Genomic DNA, 21,785 nt, shown 5'->3' with positions numbered 1-21,785 from the left:
CCACCTTACTCACACAGTCCTCCTCAAACCATGCCCTGGCTGGGATGCCTAAAAACAACTTGACAGCACCCCAGCAGCTGAGCTCCCTGCCTGTCATAGTTGAGGCTCTCTGTCTGTCTGGATCCACCTATTCTCAGGTGTAGATTCTTGCAGCAGGGTCTGTCTCCTTGTTCCACTTTTGTACTGTGTTGGAACTGTGTTGCAAGGCAAAGCAAATCATCTAAATAACCTGGGAAATTCCAGAACCAGAAGCAATTGAACAATTTCTTAAAGCGATAGAACCATTCAGGTTGCCATGTCTGACAGGGGTGTTCAAGTTCATGTAACCCAAGCACAGGAATCCTGCCTGCAACTGCTAATGATCAGGAGCATGGGACCGGCAGTGGCAGAGTCTCCTAGGCATCCAGGCAAACATCTGTTCAGGGGAACATTCATCCCAGCCTCATTTGCACGGTGCAGCCACAAACCCTATAAAGCACTTACCATGTGGCACAGAAGTAAGAGAGCAGGAGAGATGAGAGGGCTGCTATCCAGCTGTCAGTGCAGGGGCTTGCACACAGAATTTACAGCATGTGTCTCTCTTTCTCTTTTACAGTGAAAAGGTGGAGAGAAAGCAAAGGGTTAAGTTGGCATCTGCCTGAAACCCATCCCACTGGGCACTGCAAGCCCTGGAGCTGGACTAGTCTCTCTAGTCCAGTGAGTTAATGGAGATGCTTACATACTCTCTCCTTCTGCCTCCTTATCTAACTCCTTATCTAACTCTGCTGTGGGGCTTCCCCCCCACCCTTTCCCTTGAAGTGAGGGGGCACTGTGAGAGCTGAAAAATGAACCACCAGGTGGTAGGAGAAGTTCCTGAAAAGGAAGGAGGATCCTGCTTGGAGTGGATAGGATTTTAGCACCTCAAGCTAAGCCAATAAACCTTCGCTGTCCAGATCTGCAGGGGAACAAGGAGCAGCAGGGTCCTTGCAAATGCTTCCAGAGCTGGTTAAGGCAAAAAGGACAAAGAGACCAAATGGAGAGGCATGTGCCTGCCAGGGGTGGGGCAGCCCCCTGTGTTAGCTAAGTGCAGCTGGAAATAGCATTAACCAGACCGGAGCCCAGACAGCATCCTGCAGAACAGACGGCTGTAGCAGCTGCAGCGCTTGGCCACTACTTGGAAGGACACTCTTTGATTTGCTTTAGGCCTGGGGGGCCGAAGAGATTCTGGTGGGGAACTTGTTTCAGGACAATATGTCCTTTCATGCTCCCTGCAGTTGGAGTTCTCTCTGTGGCCTTGACTTCCACGTATGGAGAAGTTTGGGCTGCATGGACAGTTGTTCCCAGAGACAGGGCTCATCTAATTTGTTTTCAAGTTTAGTTTTCCACCTCTGAATTTTCCCTGCTGCGGCACCTTGGCTAGCCTCCCTGGGACATCATGGAGGATTTGGTCCGTGTGGGCATCTTGGCTGCTGTCCTCTACTGCTCAGCCTATGCTCTGGTAAGTCAACTCTGCTAGACTCTCTGTGTCCTTTACTCTTTGTCTCAACTCTCCTCTTCCCCTGGCTTAAAATGTTGCTAATTTCTCATGTGAATCAAACACTTGCACCTGTGTTGCTGCAAAGCCTTAACCACTCCCGATGTCTGCTTGGGCTAGTGGGTTCTGACTTAGTGAACAGAAGCAAAAGGGATACAGGGATGTGATAGTCAGATGTCCAGGTTGGCAGTCTCAGGACTTATTTATGCTGTGTTAGTCAGGCAGAAGGCAGGGTATATATGCACCTTATTCATTAACTAAATAAGATGCATATAGAGCATAAGCTTTTGTGAACCTGAGCTGCACCATGGTGAGGAATGAGAAGGGGAACTGCCCATGAAATTAGTGCTCTATGGTGGGCTCCATGCCAGGGCAATATATGGGAGATGGCCTGAGGGCAAAATTCTGGTCTTTGAAATGACTGAAGATTTGACTTGGCTGTTCTGCTCACACCTCCTGCCTTCAATTTATTCAGTATTATTTGTATTCCTACAGGCCCCAGCCTGGATCAGGGTCCTGAGGCACTTGGCAGTATACATACAGAATCATGGGAAACAGTGCCTGTCCTACAGAGACTGCATAGTATTATTAACCCTGTTTTTACAGAAGGGGAAAACTAAGGCACTGACTGATCAAATGACTTGACTGGGGATATACAGGCTGCCTATGGCAGAGTAGGGACTAAAACCCAGATCTCACCTCTGAGTCTGGTGTCTCAATTAGTGTTTCCTCTTTCTTTCGCTGATGAAAGCTAATGAAATTGGACCTAAGTAAAAGACACGTGAAGTTAACAGTCAGTACAAAGGAGTATGTGCAGAGGGAGTGATGAGTCCTCCAGAGCTACCTGCCTGGCACTGCAAGCCCTGGAGCTGGTTGTGTGCAGATCTCCTGCTCCCTCTGCTTCAGCCTGTAGGACTAGTCACATCCTTGTATATGTGGCTTCACTGCATTGCTAGTCAGAGCTGAGCACTGGTGGTGGAAAGTCCAGTGTGCAGGGTGTGAGTGGAGGAGATGGAAACAGGAGGTGTCTTATTCTGCCACTAAAAGCTTTTTCTCAAGCGTGGCAGCCCGGTGATATCATGACATGAAGAATCTTTCCATTTCTGTTCACACGGGGGGCTGAGCACTCACTTCCTGGAGAAGCCTAGAGCATTTACAGTTAAGTGAATTTTGAGGTTTCTGAGTCAGAAGGGATTTGACTTGGCCCATGCAGAGATCAGTTTGGGTTCTGCTACTGGTGTTCCTGACAGCTCCAGCTGTGGGGTCCCATACTCCACAGACTTGCCAATGCTAATACAATTCTCTAGAGCACTTGGCTTCTGCCTGATACCCCATGCCTTGCTACTCCAGTTTATGTCTCTGTTAACCAGAGCTTCCCAATCATGCCAGAACCATTCTTTTATGACGGCTCTTGGGCAGGTGGGGAGGAGGAAGGTATTTCAGGGTCAAAAGGAAGGTTTTAATAAAGCCATCCTGGGCTGGGAAGAGCCTTGTACTCCCTCATTTTCATTGTACTGCTTGTTACTAGAAAGAGGCTGCAATTAAACCTTCAAGTGCAAAGACTTACAGCTTGTGTATACTTCTGTGACTGGCTGAATCAAACACATGGATCTAGACTCTGTTCTATCAGATACAATGCGCCTTCCTACTAGACCCTTTCAGAGACATTTTCACCCCTGCTGAAGCCAAGAAAACTCCTCTGGGCCAAGCCCTACCTAGTGCTCTAGGATTTGTTTTTGTTCTACTATTATGTTGGGAAACTCTTATTTTCCACTTTCTGTGATATCAGCCCAGCTTCACATCATGGGGTGCAGTTGGACCAGGGCTCTCTCAACTAGACCACCAAACCATCTAGACCAGGCACAGTCAATGAAGATAGGTGAGGGGGTGGAGAGGAGGAGGAAGGGAGTCCCCTTCTAGTCACACTTTCATTTTCAATTCCATTGCTTCATTTAGGTGCAACTGGACTTCTGATCCAGAGCTACAGGGCACTTGAGTTTGAGGCTGTAACAGGAGAGGTCCAGCTGTACCTTGAAATGACTGTGGCTTTACCCTAAAATGTTTCTAGCTGACAAGGGCAGAAGAAGGTGCAGACTAGGGTTTGTTGCCCTTGCAATGTGCAGGCCACTTGACAGATGCTAAGTCTCTTTGTGGGTGGGAACTCACACCTTCTTGTGACCAAAAGATTGATTTTCATCCAGGCCAGATGACAGGATTGTGCGTCAGAGCTTCCTTACAGTGTCATTTATCTTATGGTGCTTAGCACACTATGCAGAGGGGCTCATTCATTTATCAACACAATGCAACCAACTCTGAGGTAGAATGTGGCAGGAGTTCAAGTGCTCATATTCACCGCCCACAACAGTTTGGGAGAGGAGGTGAAAAATTTCTTATATCCCATGGAAATTCAAGACAGAATTTAAGGAGGTAGACCAGAATCTACATATCCTGGCTTAGATTTTGGCCAGGACACAGGCTGACAAATGAAGGGACCCCGGGATTTTCAGTAGCTACATGTGGTCAGGGCTCCAGCTTGCTGCTTGATTCAAGAGAGGCTTTCAGTAGCTTAACATCCCTAATATACTGCCATGGCTTTGGCCCAGAGAACACTCTACTAAGTGCTCCTGAGAGCTGACAGAGCACAGCACAGGGCCATTCTTCTTCATGCACTAAGTACAAACAGTCAAAAAGCCCAAAGCTGAATCAATTCAGTCTTTGCAGTTTAGTCTAAGCTACACAGATTAAACTGAAACAGAAGTGAACAGACATTTATCTTTGATACAGAAAATGCAGCCACATGCCTGCCATAACTCGGGCCAAAAGCTGAGAGGCACTGGAGCAGGCTCTCTGGTTGTGTGTTCACTTCCTCTTCCTGCTGCCTTCGAGGTCTCTGGGATTTGCCGTCCAGAATCACAGTAGCAGGACTCTGCAGTATTGCTCATTACTTCTTCTTCTTGTTTCCAAGTGTCTCTGGGATTTGTAGTCCAGTTGCACCCCCAATAAGTTTGAACGGGGAAAGGGGTATTTAAGCCCCCTCCCTGGCCTCAGACCACAGCTGGGGTTTGCCTGGTGGGGTATAGTCCCTGCCCAGTAGAGTAGGTTGCATCTCCAGCTGGGCTTGCCCCTCCCCCCACTTTGTCAGTCAGCCCTCACTGCTCAAGCTAGGGAGCATAGAGGTGGGGCCAGCCCTGCTTTCTGGAGCAGATGCACACCCTGCACAGCCCAGGGTTGCAAAGCATGCTGGGATGCTAGGGGACTATGATTTAATTTGCACCAGGAAGGGATCTGGGGCAGAAGTTTCATAAATCGGTTTGACCCAACTCAGTTAAGTCTGATACTATGTTCAACCAGGTTTATCCTAAATCAGTTTCAGCCATTTTGAAACTGGTTTATGTGCACTGACCTTCTGTTCTTTTACAGGTTTAAACAGTTTCTGATCACTTAAACCAGTTTATGTGTAACTTCTGACACGAGCCCATAAGAACCATTGCCTTGGCAAAAAACTCCCAGCTGGGTTGTAGGCCCTGATGCCCAAACAATTGAAATGAGATGCTCCTAAATATGCAACACAAATGTAGATTGAGCAGCACTTCTGCCTTGTCCTCTTTTGCTAAAGCTAAGCAAGCTGCTTCCACACCTGGGGCTGCCCCAGAGAGCAGGTGGCTGTGTGACTAAGCTGAGGGACAGTGTCTGGTGACAGCCACTTGTGTTCTCCCTCAGCTTGCTTCTTTTCATCCACCTGAGAAGACTTCATGCTGCTGGACAGACAGGTCCCAGGCCTCAGCCCCTCTCAATTCCTGCAGAGCAGGTGCTGATTAGACAGGTGTGGTGCAGGCTCCCCCACCCCACCTCAGAAGGAACCTGCCAAGAGTGAGTGGGAACCTCAGCCCATTCACTCCTTGGTGAGAAGCCAAGGGCTGGGCAGGAGGGGCACTGAGTGACTATTAAGGACCAGTCACTTCTCTTCTAAGCCTCAATCAGCCCTGGGGTTCTCCCAGTGATCAGGACAGCCTGTGAGTTGATATTTCATAGCACTCTCTATAAAAGGCCCCCCTGGGAATTGTTTCACATCTGCAGTGTCATTGCCAAGATTGGGGCTGTGACTGGATCAACTTTAAAAACAATCCTGGTATGTCTGTAACAGTCCAAAGAAACTCCAACCACAACCAGTTGCTGCACAAACCCATCAAGATGCCAGGTTGTGCTCCAAAGAGCATGCGGTCTAAGTAGGCCCAGGGTGGGCGAAGGACTAGAAGTGAACTGACTTGCTTCAGGTCACGCAGTAGGTTAGTGGCAGAGAGCCTGGGTGTCTGCTTGACCACACAGTCTGCAGCAATGAATTCAACTGTGCTAAGAGATTTTTGGTGAAAGTACACCAGTGTGAGGTTAACAAGAGAATGGAGGGGCAGGAGAGGAATCTGCTTCTCACTCCAAAATACCACAGGCCCCAGCTAATATCCTTCTTCTCTCCCACTGAGTATTGTCCCTGCCCAACTCTGCACGATGAAACCAGGGAGCTGAGTCAGAAGAGATCCTTGTTCCTGTGACAGATCCCAGGGCAGCTCCCAGGGGCACTGGCAGCAGCAGCAACAGAGACCAGGTGAACGAATGTTCCTGGGCTGCAGGGCCTGGAGGGACAAAAAAGTTAGAAAGGAACAAGCCTTGACAGGACAAATGGCTCTGTTTTTACTCCTGGAAGGTGTCTCTGTGTTCTGCTGTGTAGCAAATCCAGACAGGCCTCCTGGCAGGAATCGGTTTGACTGGTCACAACAGCACTAGGTCTAATTTGAGACAAGCCTAAAATGTACAATACTCTGATGTGGATTTCCATCCTTCCTCAGAGTTCAGGTGGGAGTAGACCTGGAGGAGCAGGTTATGCCCATTGTTAAGAAAGGGACCACAGCTACGTCTGGATTTCTTGCCCCACATCCCCAAAGAGTGCTAGAGATTTACGGCACTTGTGGACAGCACCCAGCTCTTTTGCAGGGCTGGGGCCTTAGTGTGATTCTATCACTGAGACTCAGCTTTCCTTTTGCTCTCTTACTCCATGGGTAGTCCACAAAGGAGCTGGGAACCTGGCACAGCACATTTGATGCTCCAGCACATTCCCATTGAGCTGGAAGGCTACACAGAGGGGCATTGCCAGAGTTCAGAACTGTCTTCATAGGCTTTGATCCTACAGGAGAGAACCAACAGAGCCCCCAGCCTTTTCCTAGAGATGCACTCCCACAGGAGAGGTCCAAGCAGATGCAATAGTTGGCCTGAATACAGATTCTAGTTCCTCAGAATACAAATGTACCAGGAGGAATCAGGTGCCAAGCTGCTGAGAAGGAAAAGGCTGAACACAGATACCATTACCCATTGTTAAGGGGTAGCTAAGAGTCCACAGAGTACAATAAAAACAGCACTAATGGGTGACTTCACCTATAACTGTTTAAATCTTACATTGGGACAAAGCTTAAGGAGGCAAAATGCTGAAACTTTTAATGACAGTTTACTCAACAGGATATAAGGGCAGAGGTTTTTTTTACCCAGCTGTAACTCGTGAGTTAATTCAAGGGTTAAGCTTAGTTGAAGCAGTGCGTAAGAGGGACCAGATACAATTATTAGAGCTGCTTGGAAAATGGTGGGACTTTTGTCATGGAAAATTTTGGACTTTTTGCTGAAAACTCAAAAGCTAATATTTTTGGGTTTTGGCAATTGAAAACTGCCAAAATTTGGCAGACAAAAATGGGAAAATCTATTCTGAAAACTACAAGCCCTCCCTCCCTGCCCCGCCTCCCCATTCGGAAAACCCATAAACTTAATTGAAACGCCCAAAGTCAAATGATCTTTGTCAGGGTTTTGACCAACACTTTTCAGTTTATGTTTACAGTTTTCCATGGATATTTCTGTGTAGTCAAAAGTTTGATTTTCTGTCTCAGAAAGTGTCAGTGGTAAAAATTACCACCAGCCCTAATGGTAATAGTCAACAGCCTCATAAGAGGAATCATACTGGCAAGAGTGTGTGGACACCCAGAACTTGAATAGCAAGGGGCTGCGTGGCAGCAGCGAGGTACGCTGGTGGAGCAGTGTAGAGGGAACCAAGGGGTGAAATAACAGGAGGTATTGGGGGGAATGTTTCAGGTCAGAATGGAGATTGAGTGTGCCTAGGGCAGTGATGGCAAGGGCCTGTTGCCAGGCAGCGTTGAGCTGCATTGGCAATGAAGTGCATGGGAAATGGAGAGCTCCTGGCTACATTCTGTCCGCTTCTCCACCAAATTTACCAGATTCACACAAATATGGGAACAAACAAAGCATAAGGAGAATAAACAGAGCAGGGACTGTCCAATCCTTGCTGTTTTTATGGGGTGATGTAGGCATGTGGGGAACTTTTTCTGCTATCAGTAGAATTAAAACAGCAACCCATGGTTCTGGCCTGCACCCAGACAGAGCCCCTGGCATTGGGCTGGGGGGCTGCCTGGCACGGCTGCCAGCAACTGGGGATGGGAGCAAGGCCACCCCCACCTGTGGAGTATGCTCTTTAGTGAGGTCCCTGGAGTCCCAGGTGATGGAGCTCCAGGCCCAGTAGGCAGACTTCACGCCATCAGGGTCCACGAGCAGGAGATTGATGACTAATACAGTCAGTCTCTTCTCCTGAAGAATGAAGAAGAGAAGAAGATACAAGAGAAGGTGGCCAACAAGAAGGCTGGCTGAAAAGACTCACCTGGAGCTACCTGGAAGATGGTCGTGTCAGGCTCCAGGACATGCAGGGCTAGGGCTACCCCTCCCTTGGCATTGCACAACAGGTATGATTGCCTCACCATGCATGAGGAGGCTCCAATGGAAACACTGGGGAAGGAGGTGGGTAGTCAGCAAACTGCCACTCCAACAGAAAATGCAGGATGGTAGGGGACTCCCTCTTGCAGGGCACTGAGGGACCCATCTGCCGTCTGGACCCCCTAGCCCATGAGGTCTGCTGCTTCCCTGGGGCCTGTATCCAGGATGTTGCGGAGAGGATCCCTAGGCTTGTCCATCCCTCCAACCACTACCCCATGCTCATCATCCACATGGGCATGAATGACGCAGCCAGGAGTAATCCAGACCAGGTCATGAGTTACTATAGGGCTCTGGGGGCTGGGCTCAAGGGTTTGGGGGCACAGGTAGTCTTTTCTTCTTTTCCTCTGTGCTCCTGGTTGCGGACCATGGACCTGGGAAGGAAGGATGCATTGAAGAAGTGAACTGATGACTCAGGGGGTGGTGCTACCAAGAGGACTTCGGTTTCTTCAACCAGTTTCTTTGTGCCCAGGGAGAGAGGACTCCTGGGAAGGGACAGCATCCACCTTATGTGGAGGGGTAAGTCCCTGTTCTTGGCCAGGATAGCCAATCTTCTAGATAGGGCTTTAAACCTAGATCACCAAGGGATGGGGAAACACTGACTGGAGCATGCCCTGGGACCAGCACACAAGAAAGCTCAAAAGCTGGGGACACTAGGAAAGCCACTCTTGCAAGAGCTGAGGGAACAGTTGTCCCTCAATGTGACAGGAAATTGAGGGTCTCAACTGTAGGACTTAGGTGCCTGTGCACTAATGCCAGGAGCATGGGGAACAAGCAGGAGGAGCTAGCCCTCCTACTCTCCAGTGGTCATTACAACCTAGTAGGGATTATGGAGACCTGATGGGACTCCTCACATAATTGGAAAGTAGCCATAGAGGGCTACATCCTGCACAGAAGGGACCGAGTACGGAAGAAAGGTAGAGGCGTAGCTGTCTATGGTAGGGAGCAGTACACCTCCTTGGAGGCTGACATTGGCTCCAAAGAACAGCAGCTCAAAACCCTCTGGATCAAACTATTGGGGGTGGGGCGGTGGGGGCAGTGAGAGAGACCTAACTGTAGGTGTATGCTACAAACCACCAAACCAAGGGGAGGAACTTGATCTGGAGTTCTCTTGAGAACTGGCAGAGGCTGCGTGCATACAGGACATGGTCGTCATGGGCGACTTCAATTTCCCAGGCATCTCTTGGGGGGAACGCTCGGCTAAGTCGGATTGGTCACGTTGCTTCCTGACCTGTATTGAAGAGCTCTACCTGACTCAGGAAGTACACGGGCTGACCAGAGGTAACACTTTCCTCGACATGGTCTTGGCCAAAGGAGACAATCTTGTGAGCAAGCTGAATATAGAGGGTAGCCTGGGCAACAGCGACCATAAAGCCACCATGGTCACTGTCCGTCACAAGGCAGGCAAATCAGCTAGCAGGGTTGAAGTTTTGGACTTCAAAAAGCAAATTTCAACAGGCTTAGGGCACTAGTAAGGAAGCACTGCGGGACTAGGGACCAAAGGTGAAAGAAGTGCACGAAGAGTGATCGACATGATCCTCGAACCATGAAGGAATTCCATTCCCATGTGGAGGAAAGGTAGCAGAAGGGCTGGTGAGCCCTCTTGGCTTAAAAGGTATATCATGGTCTTGAAAGAAGAAAGAGGCATACAAACAAAGGAAGCTTGGGACATTCCCCAGGGAGAACTATACAACTTCCCACACTTGTAGGGAACAGATTAGAAAGGCTAAGGTGTCGACTGAATTTAAACTAGCAACAGAAATCAAGGACAATAAGAAGTCCTTCTCTAGGGAAAAGGAAGAAAACAAATGGAAGCATGGGGCCATTGCTTAACAACTCAGGACAGCTGGTTACCTACACTCAGCAGACAACTAAACTCCTGAATGACTACTTTGCTTTGGTATTTCACCAGACTAAGGGGAAAATCATATTAGATAAGGTTCAGAATAGGCATGATGGGAATGACCACCTTCCTACTATTGACGTTAAGCTGGTGTGTGATCATTTAGAAAAGTGAAACATTTATAAATCAGCAGGACTGGATGAACTTCATCTGAGAGTGCTGAAGGAGCTGGCCAAAGTCATCGCAGGACCCCTGACAAAACTTCCAAAACTCATGGCACTCAGGGGAGATCCCTGAAGACTGGAAGAGGGACAGTGTTGTTTTCAAGAAGGGGAGGAGAGAGGCAACTATAGGCCAATTAGCCTAACCTTTATCCCAGGGAAAATCCTGGAAAAATTCATCAAGGAATCTATGTGCGATAGGCTTGTAGAAGGTAGGATACTGAATGACAGCCAGTATGGCTTCTTCGCAGTAGGTCTTGTCTTACCAATCTCATCTACTTCTACGACCAGGTAACTCTCCACCTGGATAAGAGAGAGGAGGTCGACATTTTATACCTAGACTTCAAAAAGGCCCTTGATCTGGTATCCCATTATGTTCTCACAGGAAAATTGAAGGATTGTGGGCTTAACTGCTTGACAGTTAGGTGGGTAGGAAGCTGGCTGCGGGGTAGGACCCAGAGAGGTCTAATGAACGGATCTGTGTCATCCTGGCAAGAAGTGGCCAGCGGTGTCCCACAGGGGTCCATGCTTGGTCCAGTGCTTTTCAACGTCTTTATCAATGATTTGGATGTGGGGGTGAACAGCTCACTGGCCAAGTTCACAGACAACACCAAGTTCTGGGGGAGCATGGTCATGCTTGAAGACAGGCTGCAGATACAGGCTGACCTAGACAGGCTGGCAAGTTGGGCAGATCAAATTCAATATTGAGAAGTGTAAAGTGCTCCATCTGGGGACGAACAGTCCCCAACATACTTACAGGCTTGGTGGTGCCAAACTGACTAGCACCAGAACTGAAAGGGACCTAGGGGTAATAATAGACCATAGTATGAACATGAGCTGTCAGTGCAATGGTGTAGCCAGCAGGGCAAACAATACTCTGGCATGCATCAACTGATGAATCTCAAGCAAAACCAAGGAAGTGATTCTTTCGCTTTACTTGGCATTAGTGAGACCCAGCTGGAGGACTGCGTCCAGTTTTGGGTGCCACACTTCAACAAAGATGTGGTAAAGCTTGAGAGAGTCCAGAGAAGGGCCACGCATATGATCAGAGACTTGCAAGACAAGCCATACGGGGAAAGGCTGAGGAACTTGGGTCTCTTCAGCCAGAAAAAGAGAAGGCTGAGAGGGGACTTGGTAGCAGCTTACCACTACATCAGGGGAATACATCAAGGGCTCGGTGAACAACTGTTCACCAGGGCAACCTTGGGAAAACCAAGTGTAATGACCACAAACTCCTGGAAGACTGTTTCAGGCTTAACAGTAGGAAAAACTTCTTCACAGTCAGGGTGTTCAGACTGTGGAATAAGCTCCCTCCAGAGGTGGTGCAATCATCTACCCTGGAAATCTTCAAGAGGAGACTGGGGTCACCTGACCCCCAGTTGTCTTTCCTGCCTAGTGCAGGGGGCTGGACCCGATGATTTTGCAAGTTCCCTTCCAGCCCCTAACAATCTATGAATCTTGAGCCTTGCACCCAAGCCCCTTTTGATTTGGGTGTTGTTGGATCCTGACTTTAGGTCCTAGCTGATTTAAACTAGTTCCCAGTGTTCTGGTTCAAAATAAGATTCCAAACCAGAATGAGCTGGTTTTCCAGCTTCTAACTCAGATGGGGCCAAAGTCTCCCAAGCAAAGCTGAGCTCATGTGTTTCTCACTAATCAGGGTGTCAGAATTGTCTGAGCAAATGAGATTTCTACCATTTCAGGCATTTGCCCTCAACATGTCTTGCAAGATCTCAGTCCCAGGAAGCAGGAACCCCCAAACTCTCCTCCCTTCCTACTGCTGTTTACGTGCCCAATTGATGCCAACAGATATTAATTGGGAATCAGCTTATATAAGTACTACAGACATCCCACTCAAGTGGTTTTTTTTGCTAGGCAAAAGCATAGTAATGAGTTGTAAAGAAGACCTTGAGAGGGTGGTGTTACTACTCACCTGCACCTTCTGTCTTCTATGGTGCTGTGAGTTCACTCCCCATGTCTTTGTTTGCAAAGCCCCCCACTGTTAAGTTTAGCACTGAGATGTCAAAACAGAAATTGACAGGGGATTCTTTGTTGCTGGTGGAGCAGGGAAAGTATCTACCATCGCAATGGACAAAAATGCAATTTGCCGGCAGGGCTAAACATGTAGCAGCTAGTGCACAAGTTTCACATGCCTCATGGACCAGACAAATATAGGGCTGTGGGCAGAAGCTGAAAGAGGCCCATGTGCAAACTATGTCACGCAACTGCATCTCTGCTGTACCACTTAATTCCCTGCAGCAAGAGCTCTGACTTTCCAGGTTGGGCAGAGCTGGCTCTGGTCTATTATATTTTAGTTTAGACACTTTAAAGCTCATTTGGCATTGCATCATCTGTCAGCAGGTGTGGGATGCTACTCCACCTCTATTCAGTGACATTGTTAATTATTTACAGAGTACTGTAAGTTATTTGTATGGAACCAGGGTCTCCTATTGTGCTGGATATGCATAGCAAGAGGCAGGCTCTACATCAAGGGGATTGCTGTTAGAAAGGACAAAGTGGTAAAAGAGTGGGAGGACAAAGAGACCCAGGGAGATTAAAGGTCACCCAGCAAGGTGGTAGCAGAGCCAGGAATCAAATCTGGGTCTCTGGCTCCCATTCCAGTGCTGCGACACTCTAGACCCAGCTGCCTGCTCTGGGTAAGTGCACACACACTGTTTATGATCTGGAGCAAGACACATTCCCTACAGCTGGGAGGACCTGTGTCTACGAGAAGGAGTGGGGGCAGGGGCAGGAGGAGCATCAGATGTCACTTACAAGAGCCAAGCTAACCCTTCCCTGGCCCTGTAGCCACTGCTGAATTCAGGGATTTGGATCCTCTCTCATCATATAAGCCTGAGGTAGGTGCAGGGCCAGAGAAGGGTTAACCTGGGTCTTGGCAGTGATATTTTTTGCAGCAGCACCCTGTCCATGATCTCTTGCCCAGCTGGAGGCTTGAGCCCCCCTACCTCCATTCCAGTGCCTCAGAGCATAGGCTGTATGAGGTAGCCTCTGGGTGGCAAAGCTCAGAATGGCACCTGGAGGGTGGGAGGGATTGTGACCTTCCTGCCAAAAAGGTTGGCTACCATTGGATTAGGGAAAACTACGGTGGACTGCGCCAGCTAGCACACATGCTGCCAGGGCTCCACCCTTCCCCTAAGTGCCTTCCAAAAGAGGTAGAAATAACAGTTTGCAGAACTCTAACAGGTATCTGCATGATGGGAAAGTCAGTATCCCACAGCAGTTGAAGACAGATGCATGTCTCTAGGCCTTGGGAGAGCTGCAAGGGACTAGCCCTCAAGACTGAGACTGATCCAGGCCTATTAGCTGAGCTGGAACCAGTGTGATTTGGCATAAGGAGAAAATGCTTTTTGTAGCAGGTTTTGATGGAAGGTGTAGGGCTGGATCCTTATGTCTTGCACTGGCTTAAATCCATGGTTTTCCATGGAGCCACCCTGAATTTACTCATGTGTAAGTAGGAGCGCCCTCTGGCTCCTGTGTTCACTTCCCAGGCCCCCCAGGCTTTTACTGAACAGGCCAATTTGCTACCGTAGATTAATTACATGAAACAGATCCTCTTCTGGTACGTGGTGAATAGCTATTTTATCTTTCCTGTCTCTGAGCAATCACTTAGTTTCTTTATGTGATGTCTGCTGCCCTTGCCAAGAGAGGCTGGTAGTGCAAGTATTAAATAAATACAATTAAACAGTCATGATCTTAAGAGGAGCCTTGACAGCAGGAGACAAGGCAGGAGGCTGTCTGAGCCAGATGCTGACCCTGCCTGGGCAGGAAGGAACAAAGAGCTGAAGTGCACAGTGAGCCTTGTTCACGTGGCCCCTGACAAGTTGCTGGGAAGTGGATGATGAAAGCTGAAATCATCTCAGTTCTCAGCTGACAGCTTTGGCTTCAGTCAGTTTCACGTGACTGCCCTGCACAGGGGGAAGAGGGGCTCAAAGGGATTCCTCAGGTGCTAGGAGGCTCTACGAATCAGTTCTTGAAGAATCAGAAGGTTCAATGGTGCTAATCGGAATCGGCAGCGTAACTTATGGGGATAAGGTGCTGGGGGGGGGCACAAAAATGGCCATCACCACAGTGACAGCTGAATGCACAGCCATGACCGGCACCATGGCTGCCCTGCTACACCTCTGGTGCTGATGACCTGTGGGAAGACTGCTCTTGGCTCCCTAGGTCCTCCCACAGCATGCTCCCCTACATTAGAAGTAGCCCCTGTGCTGAGACCTAGGGGGCTGTGCCTGCAGTCACGGGAGAGGGGGTGCTGCTTCAACAGTGGGCCCCTGCCGCACTGCTCACAGTTTGTCATGTGGAGTCAGGAAGATCATGGAAAAGAGGCTTCTGTACAGGCAGAGATGAAGTAGGCTGGGACTTTTCCACTTAGAGGGGATCTGATAAAGGTCTACAACATTGCAAACAGCATGGAGAAAGGAAATAGGAATTGACTGTTTGCTCTCTCATAGCAGTAGAAATTTTGACTTACAATTAAGTTATTAGAAAGGAACAAAACAAACACAGGAAATTCTTTTTCAGCCAACATATAATTAACTAGAGCAGGGGTGTCAAACATGCAAGCCATGGGCTGGATCTGGCCCATTGGACTACCAAAAAACCACTGGAAGTTGGGGGAATGGCCAAGGGGGAGTGCCCTGCCACAGAATTCAGCAATCAGCACCAGGAAGGTGATTGACACAGCCCCCGGTCGCCCTCCAGCTGCTTTGTCATTGCTCTGACTCTACCTCTCTGGTTGCTGGCCCTACTGTAATTGTGTGCCCCATGCTGAATCCAGAGTCAGAGCTGTTGCCATCATGTGCCCCATACTAGAGCCAGAGTCAAAGCCAGAGCTGCCATCCTGGCACTGAACATGCTTTGTGGCAGTAGCTCCAGCTCCACTATGGGGGATGCAGCACATGGAGGGACCTGGAATTGCCACTGCCTGAGCCATCCATTGCCCTGGACTGGATACGGTCTACAAGGAGCCTGGTGGCTTAGATACAGCCCAGGGCAGGACGTGAGTTTGATACCCCTGAATTAGTAACTCATTGCTGCAAGGTGTTGCAGAGGCTGACAATTTATAAAGGGAATGGAGATAGATTATTCTTAGTGGCCATAGGGGACAGGACTAGGATCAGCAGCCTCAAACAGCAGTCTAGGAAATTTAGTTGGGAGATTAGGAAGATATTTCTGACTATGAAGGTGGTCAAACATTGGAACAGATTATCTAGAAAAGTGGAATTTCCATACCTGAACATTTTCAACCTCAGGTTAAACAGACACTTGGCTGGGATGGTTTAGTCAGGGATGATGCTGCCTTGAGCAGGGGCTAGACCAGATGGTCTCACGAGTTCCCTTCCAGCTCTACTGTCCTGTGATCCTATAATTTTACTGGATTCCAAAGGGGATTACATACATTCATGCAGGAAAGATCCATCGATGGGTACTAAACTTTACAATTAGGGGTGCAGCTTCCCATTGAGCACTTCCAATGCCCCTAAGTGCAGGAAGCTGCAAGAGGAGACGGGCAGGGGGCAGATCAGCCTGGACAGGCCCTGATTAAATACTCTTTCCCTTAGCATCCACTCTCTGCTACACTGAAATAGAAAATACTGGGCTGGATGGACTCGTGGTCTAACCTAGTATGGCAATTCTTATGTCCTTAAGATTCACCAGTCTCACTCTGATTACCCTGAGCTGGGTGGGGCTACAGGTTAGCTCCCCCAGTACACCCTGGAAAGACTGTACTGTGGTATGGGGCATGCTGGTGGTGCAGGCACATGCTAATTGTCCACACTGTCCATAATTGTCCTCACTGTGCTCGTCCCTGAGTGAGGCAGAAGTTAAAAGAAAGCACCAGTGCCTCTCCTAAGATTCATCAGAGTGATCACACAGGGCTCACTGGGCTCCTCATAGACTCTACTGTGCTTAGACTGGTCCTGTAATTGCCTCTCTGTGTTCCTCTGCTCTGTGACTGCAGGCCAGAGCTGCTGCCTCTGCTATCTTCATCTACTTCCTGTCAAGTTTGCAGGGGAAATGACTGGACATAAAACAGTGGCTAATGCGTGTGTGCCCTTCCGCAGGTCTAGCCCAAGGTCATTTGCACAAGCCATTCAGACCTGGGGTCCCTGGGCATGTTTATAGCTGTTGCAGCCTCATTTCCTCTCCGGCTGCTCTGTTATTTTTTCTTGCTGCTGTTTCCATTCTTTCCAGGCTAGCTCTTATCTTTATGGCTCATCTCCTGCGTAAGCCCTAATGACCATGGCTTAGACCCAGTAAAGAATAGGTCTTGTTCTGTGTAGTGGAGGACAACAAAACAGTGAGAGACAAATTTCTGGGGGATTAGGGAACCTGCTGCTGACTGGAGAGATTAAGTTCCTGTAGGATCATCCTTGTAACCCCTTATTTTGTCCTTTGTCTCCCAAGGCAGCTTGCAAAAATATGTAAGTGCAGGTGATTTGTATTAATTATCTGAGAGGCTGACGAAGCATTGGCATAGCTGGATCCCTTAGAGGAACTAGATACTTACCAACATGTCTCATAAAGCCACCTTTTTAGCAGCTGTCATTGTTTCTTCTGAGGGATGTTAAGCAGGTTTAGACTGATACCCAAACCAGGCATAATGGACTGTGGTGAGGATCTAAGGTGTGGGCAGAGTTGTCTCAGGGAGGAATCCAACCACTAGCTGAACCTTATTATCTTAAAGTTATCTCTTTTGGGTACACTGAGGGCTTAGTCTCAATGTGGATTGAGTAACTGACTCTCAGGCACAATCTGGTTCTGGTGGATATGGTTCTGGCCAAAGGGGATGATCTGGTGAGCAATCTGAGGATTGAGGGGAAGCTTGGTGGCAGTGACCATGAACTGATCCCCATTCAACACAGGGCAGGCAAATCCTTCAGTAAAACAGAAATCCTCAACTTTGGGAAAGCGGACTTTCACAAACTCAGGAGACTGGTCGGTCAAGGGCTAATAGACCATGGCCCCTTGGGAAGGGGAGTCCACAAGGAATGGTTATTCCTTAAGAACTCAATCCTAGAAGTGCAAGGGAAGTCCATCCTGTCCCGCAGGAAATGTAGTCAGCGGGCAGGAAAGCTCCTTTCATAGTTTCATAGTTTCTAGGGTCGGAAGGGACCTGAGCATCATCTAGTCCGACGCCCTGCCATGGCAGGAAAGAGTACTGGGGTCAAATGACCCCAGCAAGGTGTTCATCTAACCTCCTCTTAAACACCCCCAGGGTAGAAGCCTGCACCACTTCTCTTGGAAGCTGGTTCCAGACCCTAGCCGCCCTGACCGTGAAGTAGCACCTCCTGATGTCTAACCTAAACCTACCTTCTGCCAGCTTGTGACCGCTATTCCTGGTCACTCCTGGCAGTGCTCGGGGGAACAGTGACACCCCCAATGCCTGCTGATCCCCCCTGACTAGTTTGTAACAGGCCACAAGATCCCCCCTCAGCCTTCTCTTTTGGAGGTTGAACAGGTTCAGGTCCCCTAGCTTCTCCTCATAGGTCCTGCCCTGTTGTCCCCTGATCATAAGAGTGGCCCTCCTCTGGACCTTCTCCATGCTGTCCACATCCCTCTTGAAGTGTGGCGCCCAGAACTGGACACAGTACTCCAGTTGTGGCCTGACTAGTGCCACATAGAGGGGGAGGATCACCTCTTTGGACCTGCTCGAGATGCATCTGTGGATGCATGCCAGGGTGCGGTTGGCCTTTCTTACTGCCTCTCCACACTGCCAGCCCATGTTCATCTTGGAGCCAGTGATGACCCCCAGAGCCCTTTCCGCCTCTGTGCTGACAAGAGGGGAGTTCCCTAACCTGTAGGTATGGTGCCGGTTGTTCCCCCCGAGGTGCATCACCTTGCACTTGTCTGTGTTGAAACCCATCCTATTCTCGTCTGCCCACCCTTGTAACCTGTCTAGGTCTGATTGTAGCCTGTTGCATCCTTCCAATGTGCCCACGTCCCCCCACATCTTAGTATCATCAGCAAATTTGAACAGGGTGCTTTATACCCCCCCATCCAAATCGCTGATGAAGATGTTGAACAGTGCAGGCCTGAGGACCGAGCCCTGCAGGACTTCACTGCCCGCATCCCTCCAGGTTGAGAAGGACCCATCCACTACCACCCTCTGGGTGCGGCCCTCCAGCCAGTTGACGACCCATTTAACTGTGTGAGTGTCTACACCACAGCCCCCCAGTTTCTTAATGAGAACGGGGTGAGAGACAGTGTCAAAAGCCTTCCAGAAGTCCAGGAAGACTACATCCACTGCTACCCCAGCATCTAATGATCTGGTGATCTGATCGTAAAAGGCCACCAGGTTGGTCTGACAGGACCTGCCACTGATGAACCCATGCTGGTTGCCCCTAAGCATGCAGTCCCCTGCTGGCCCCTCCTGGATGTGTGCCAGCATAATTTTCTCGAACAGCTTGCCTAGGATCGAGGTAAGACTAACCGGCCTATAGTTTCCCGGGTCCCCCTTCCTGCCTTTTTTGAAGATGGGGACCACATTGGCCCTCTTCCAGTCCTCCGGTACCTCACCAGAGCACCACGAGTGCTCGTAAAGTTGTGCCAGGGGACTTGCAATGACCTCGGCCAGTTCCTTTAGAACTCTAGGGTGGAGATCATCCGGGCCGGCTGACTTGAATACGTCCAACCCCTCCAGAAGCTCCCTAACTAAATCCTCGCTAACCCGTGGCCCAGGTGTGCCTCCCTCGGGGCCCAAGGGGGGCCCAGCAGGGAGGTGGCTGTTCTGGTTCCTACTTAGGAAGACGGAGGCAAAGAAATCGTTAAACATATTAGCTTTGCCGTCTGGTGTGACGACCAAGTTTCCCATGGCGTCCTGCAAGGGCCCCACATTACCCGGGACCTTCTTTTTACCCCCTACGTATTTAAAAAACGACTTCTTATTGTCCTTAATCTGGGAAGCTAGCCCCAGTTCTTTGGCTAAACAGGGAACTGTTGGACCTCCTGAAACTCAAAAGAGAAGACTACACCAAACGAAAAATGGGAATCATCACCAAGGAGGACTACTCAGCATTTGTCCGCACCTGCAGAAAGCAGTTCAGAAAAGCGAAGGCAGAAATGGAACTCAGACTAGCCGTCAGAATCAAAGGCAACAAAAAATCCTTCTTCAGATATGTGGGTAGTCAGAAAAAGAATAAAGGCAACATTGGACCCCTGCAAGATAAAATGGGGCAGCTGACGTCTGACGCCCAAAAAAAGGCCAATCTCCTAAAAGAATACTTTGCGTCCGTTTTCCACCCACTCAAGGTGGTCACACTATCAAACAGAACACAAAACTTCCAGGGAGTGGGAGATGTGCCCATAATTAATGCTGATCAGGTGAGGGAACATTTCAAAATCCTAGATGTCCATAAGTCCACAGGCCCAGACAGAATGCACCTGAGAGTCTTCAAGGAGCTGGTGGACATCATAGCACACTGTATGGAGATGATATTTGAGAACTCGTGGTGCTTGGGTGAGGTGCTGGAAGTCTGGAAAAGAGCCAACATGGTTCCAATCTTCAAAAAAGGGAGGAAGATCCAGGGAACTACAGGTCAATCATCCTGGTGTCCATCCCTGGAAAGATCCTGGAGAAAATCATCAAGGAATCCATCAGCAACAAGCTAATGGAAGGCAACCTTCTGAATGCCAGCTTTGTCGCTGGAAGGTCTTGCTTGACTAACCTCATCACTTGCTATGACCAGGTGATGCATTGCTTCAATAAGGGAGATGAGGTTGATGTTGTATACCTGGATTTCAAAAAAGCCTTTGACTTGGTCTCCCATGATGTCCTCATGGTTAAGCTGGGAAATTGTGGCCTCGACCCTCTCACGGTCCAATGACTGGGAAACTGACTCCGGGGTCGGACCCAATGAGTACTAGTTGATGGGAGAGAATCAACGTGGTGCAAGGGGACCAGTGGAGTTCCTCAGGGCTCAGTTCTCAGGCTGGTAGTCTTCAACATCTTCATTAATGACCTGGATTTTGGTGTCAGATGCAGACTGGTAAAGTTTGCATATGACACTAAACTATGGGGGAAGGTGGCCACACTAGAAGACAGGCTGGGGATACAAACCAACCTGGACACCCTTGCAAGTTGGATGGACCAAAACTTGATGGCATTTAACATAGAGAAGTGCAGGGTGCTCCACCTTGGGAGAAACATCCAGCATCATACTTACAGGCTCAGCAGTGCTACGCTCGCTAACACCATGACCAAAAGAGACTTGGGGTCTTGATTGATCACAAGACGAACATGAGCCACCAATGCAATGCCATGACCAGCAAAGCTAACCAAACTCTGGCATGCATCCATCAATGTGTCTCTAGCAAAACCAGAGATGTCATCCTCCTGTTCTACTCGACCTTGGTGACGCTGCAGCTAAAGTACTGCATCTAGTTTTGGGCCCCCCAGTTCCGGAGGGACGTGGATAAGCTTGAGAGAGTCCAGAGGAGAGCCACCCATATGATCAAAGGCCAAGAGAGCAAACCTTACAAGGAGAGGCTGAGGGACATGGGATTCTTCAGCCTGGAGGACAGAAGGCTCAGGGGAGACGTGGTGGCAGTCTGTAGGTACATAAGGGGAGTGCATCAGGATCTGGGAGAACAGTTGCTTACTAGAGCTTCCCAAGGAATAACAAGGTCCAATGGCCACAAACTCCTACAATGCCAATTTAGATTGAACATAAGGAAAAGCTTCTTCACAGTCCAAGTGTCCAAGGTCTGGAACAGATTCCCCCTGGAGTTGGTGCAAGCACCTACTCTGGACTCATTCAGAAGGCGTTTGGATGTTCATCTTGTTAGGATCATTTGATCCCCACAGACTTCCCACCTATGGCAGGGGGGCTGGACTCAATGATCTCACAAGGTCCCTTCCAGCTTCTAATGTCTATGACATCTATGAAATCCCCACTCTGCTGCCTCCTGGCCCTGGGCTAGAAGTAAGTTACTACAGCTTCAGAAGCATGCAGCTTGCGTATTCCTTTGTATCAGGCCAGTGAGGGACTAGTGGCCTTTGTACTCCAAGAATGGGTGTCCAGGAGCAGGGTTTCCTTTCTGTCTCAGACCTGGACCCAAAATCTGGGTAGGCTGAAAAAGGTGAACAGGCCTTGCTTCTCTGCCTAAGGGTCTGAGCCTTATGTGGTCACTCTGCCCAAAGGAAGTGATTCTTCTACTGTATTCAGCACTGGTGAGGCTTCACCTGAAATACTGGGTCCACTTTTGGCCCCATACTTCAAGAAGTACCATATTTACTTGTATATAAGATGACCCCCAATAATTAGATTCTTCATATGGAAAATTTTAAAATATTCAGTAATTTTCCAGGTATAGAATCTAATTATGGGAGGTTTACCTTGATTTGCCTCCCACCCCCCACTGCTAGACCAGG

General features: G+C 49.0%; 1 protein-coding gene across 1 annotated transcript in view; it reads left to right on the top strand.

The window, feature by feature from the left end:
- The first annotated feature begins 1,414 nt into the window (after nt 1-1,414).
- The window catches only part of LOC149866793 (parathyroid hormone/parathyroid hormone-related peptide receptor-like), a 53,588-nt gene continuing 33,217 nt past the window's right edge, over nt 1,415-21,785 (top strand). Inside the window, exon 1 of the mRNA XM_090041652.1 lies at nt 1,415-1,477. Within this exon, the coding sequence (XP_089897778.1) occupies nt 1,415-1,477 (63 nt within the window). The remainder of the gene's footprint in view (nt 1,478-21,785) is intronic.

The sequence above is a fragment of the Crocodylus siamensis genome, chromosome 4 (genome assembly GCF_052110815.1).
Source record: "Crocodylus siamensis isolate JL-2025a chromosome 4, ASM5211081v1, whole genome shotgun sequence".
NCBI classification, from domain to species: domain Eukaryota; kingdom Metazoa; phylum Chordata; order Crocodylia; family Crocodylidae; genus Crocodylus; species Crocodylus siamensis.
The sequence above is the reverse complement of the archived record's forward strand: the minus strand, read 5'-3'. Positions and strand labels throughout refer to the sequence as shown.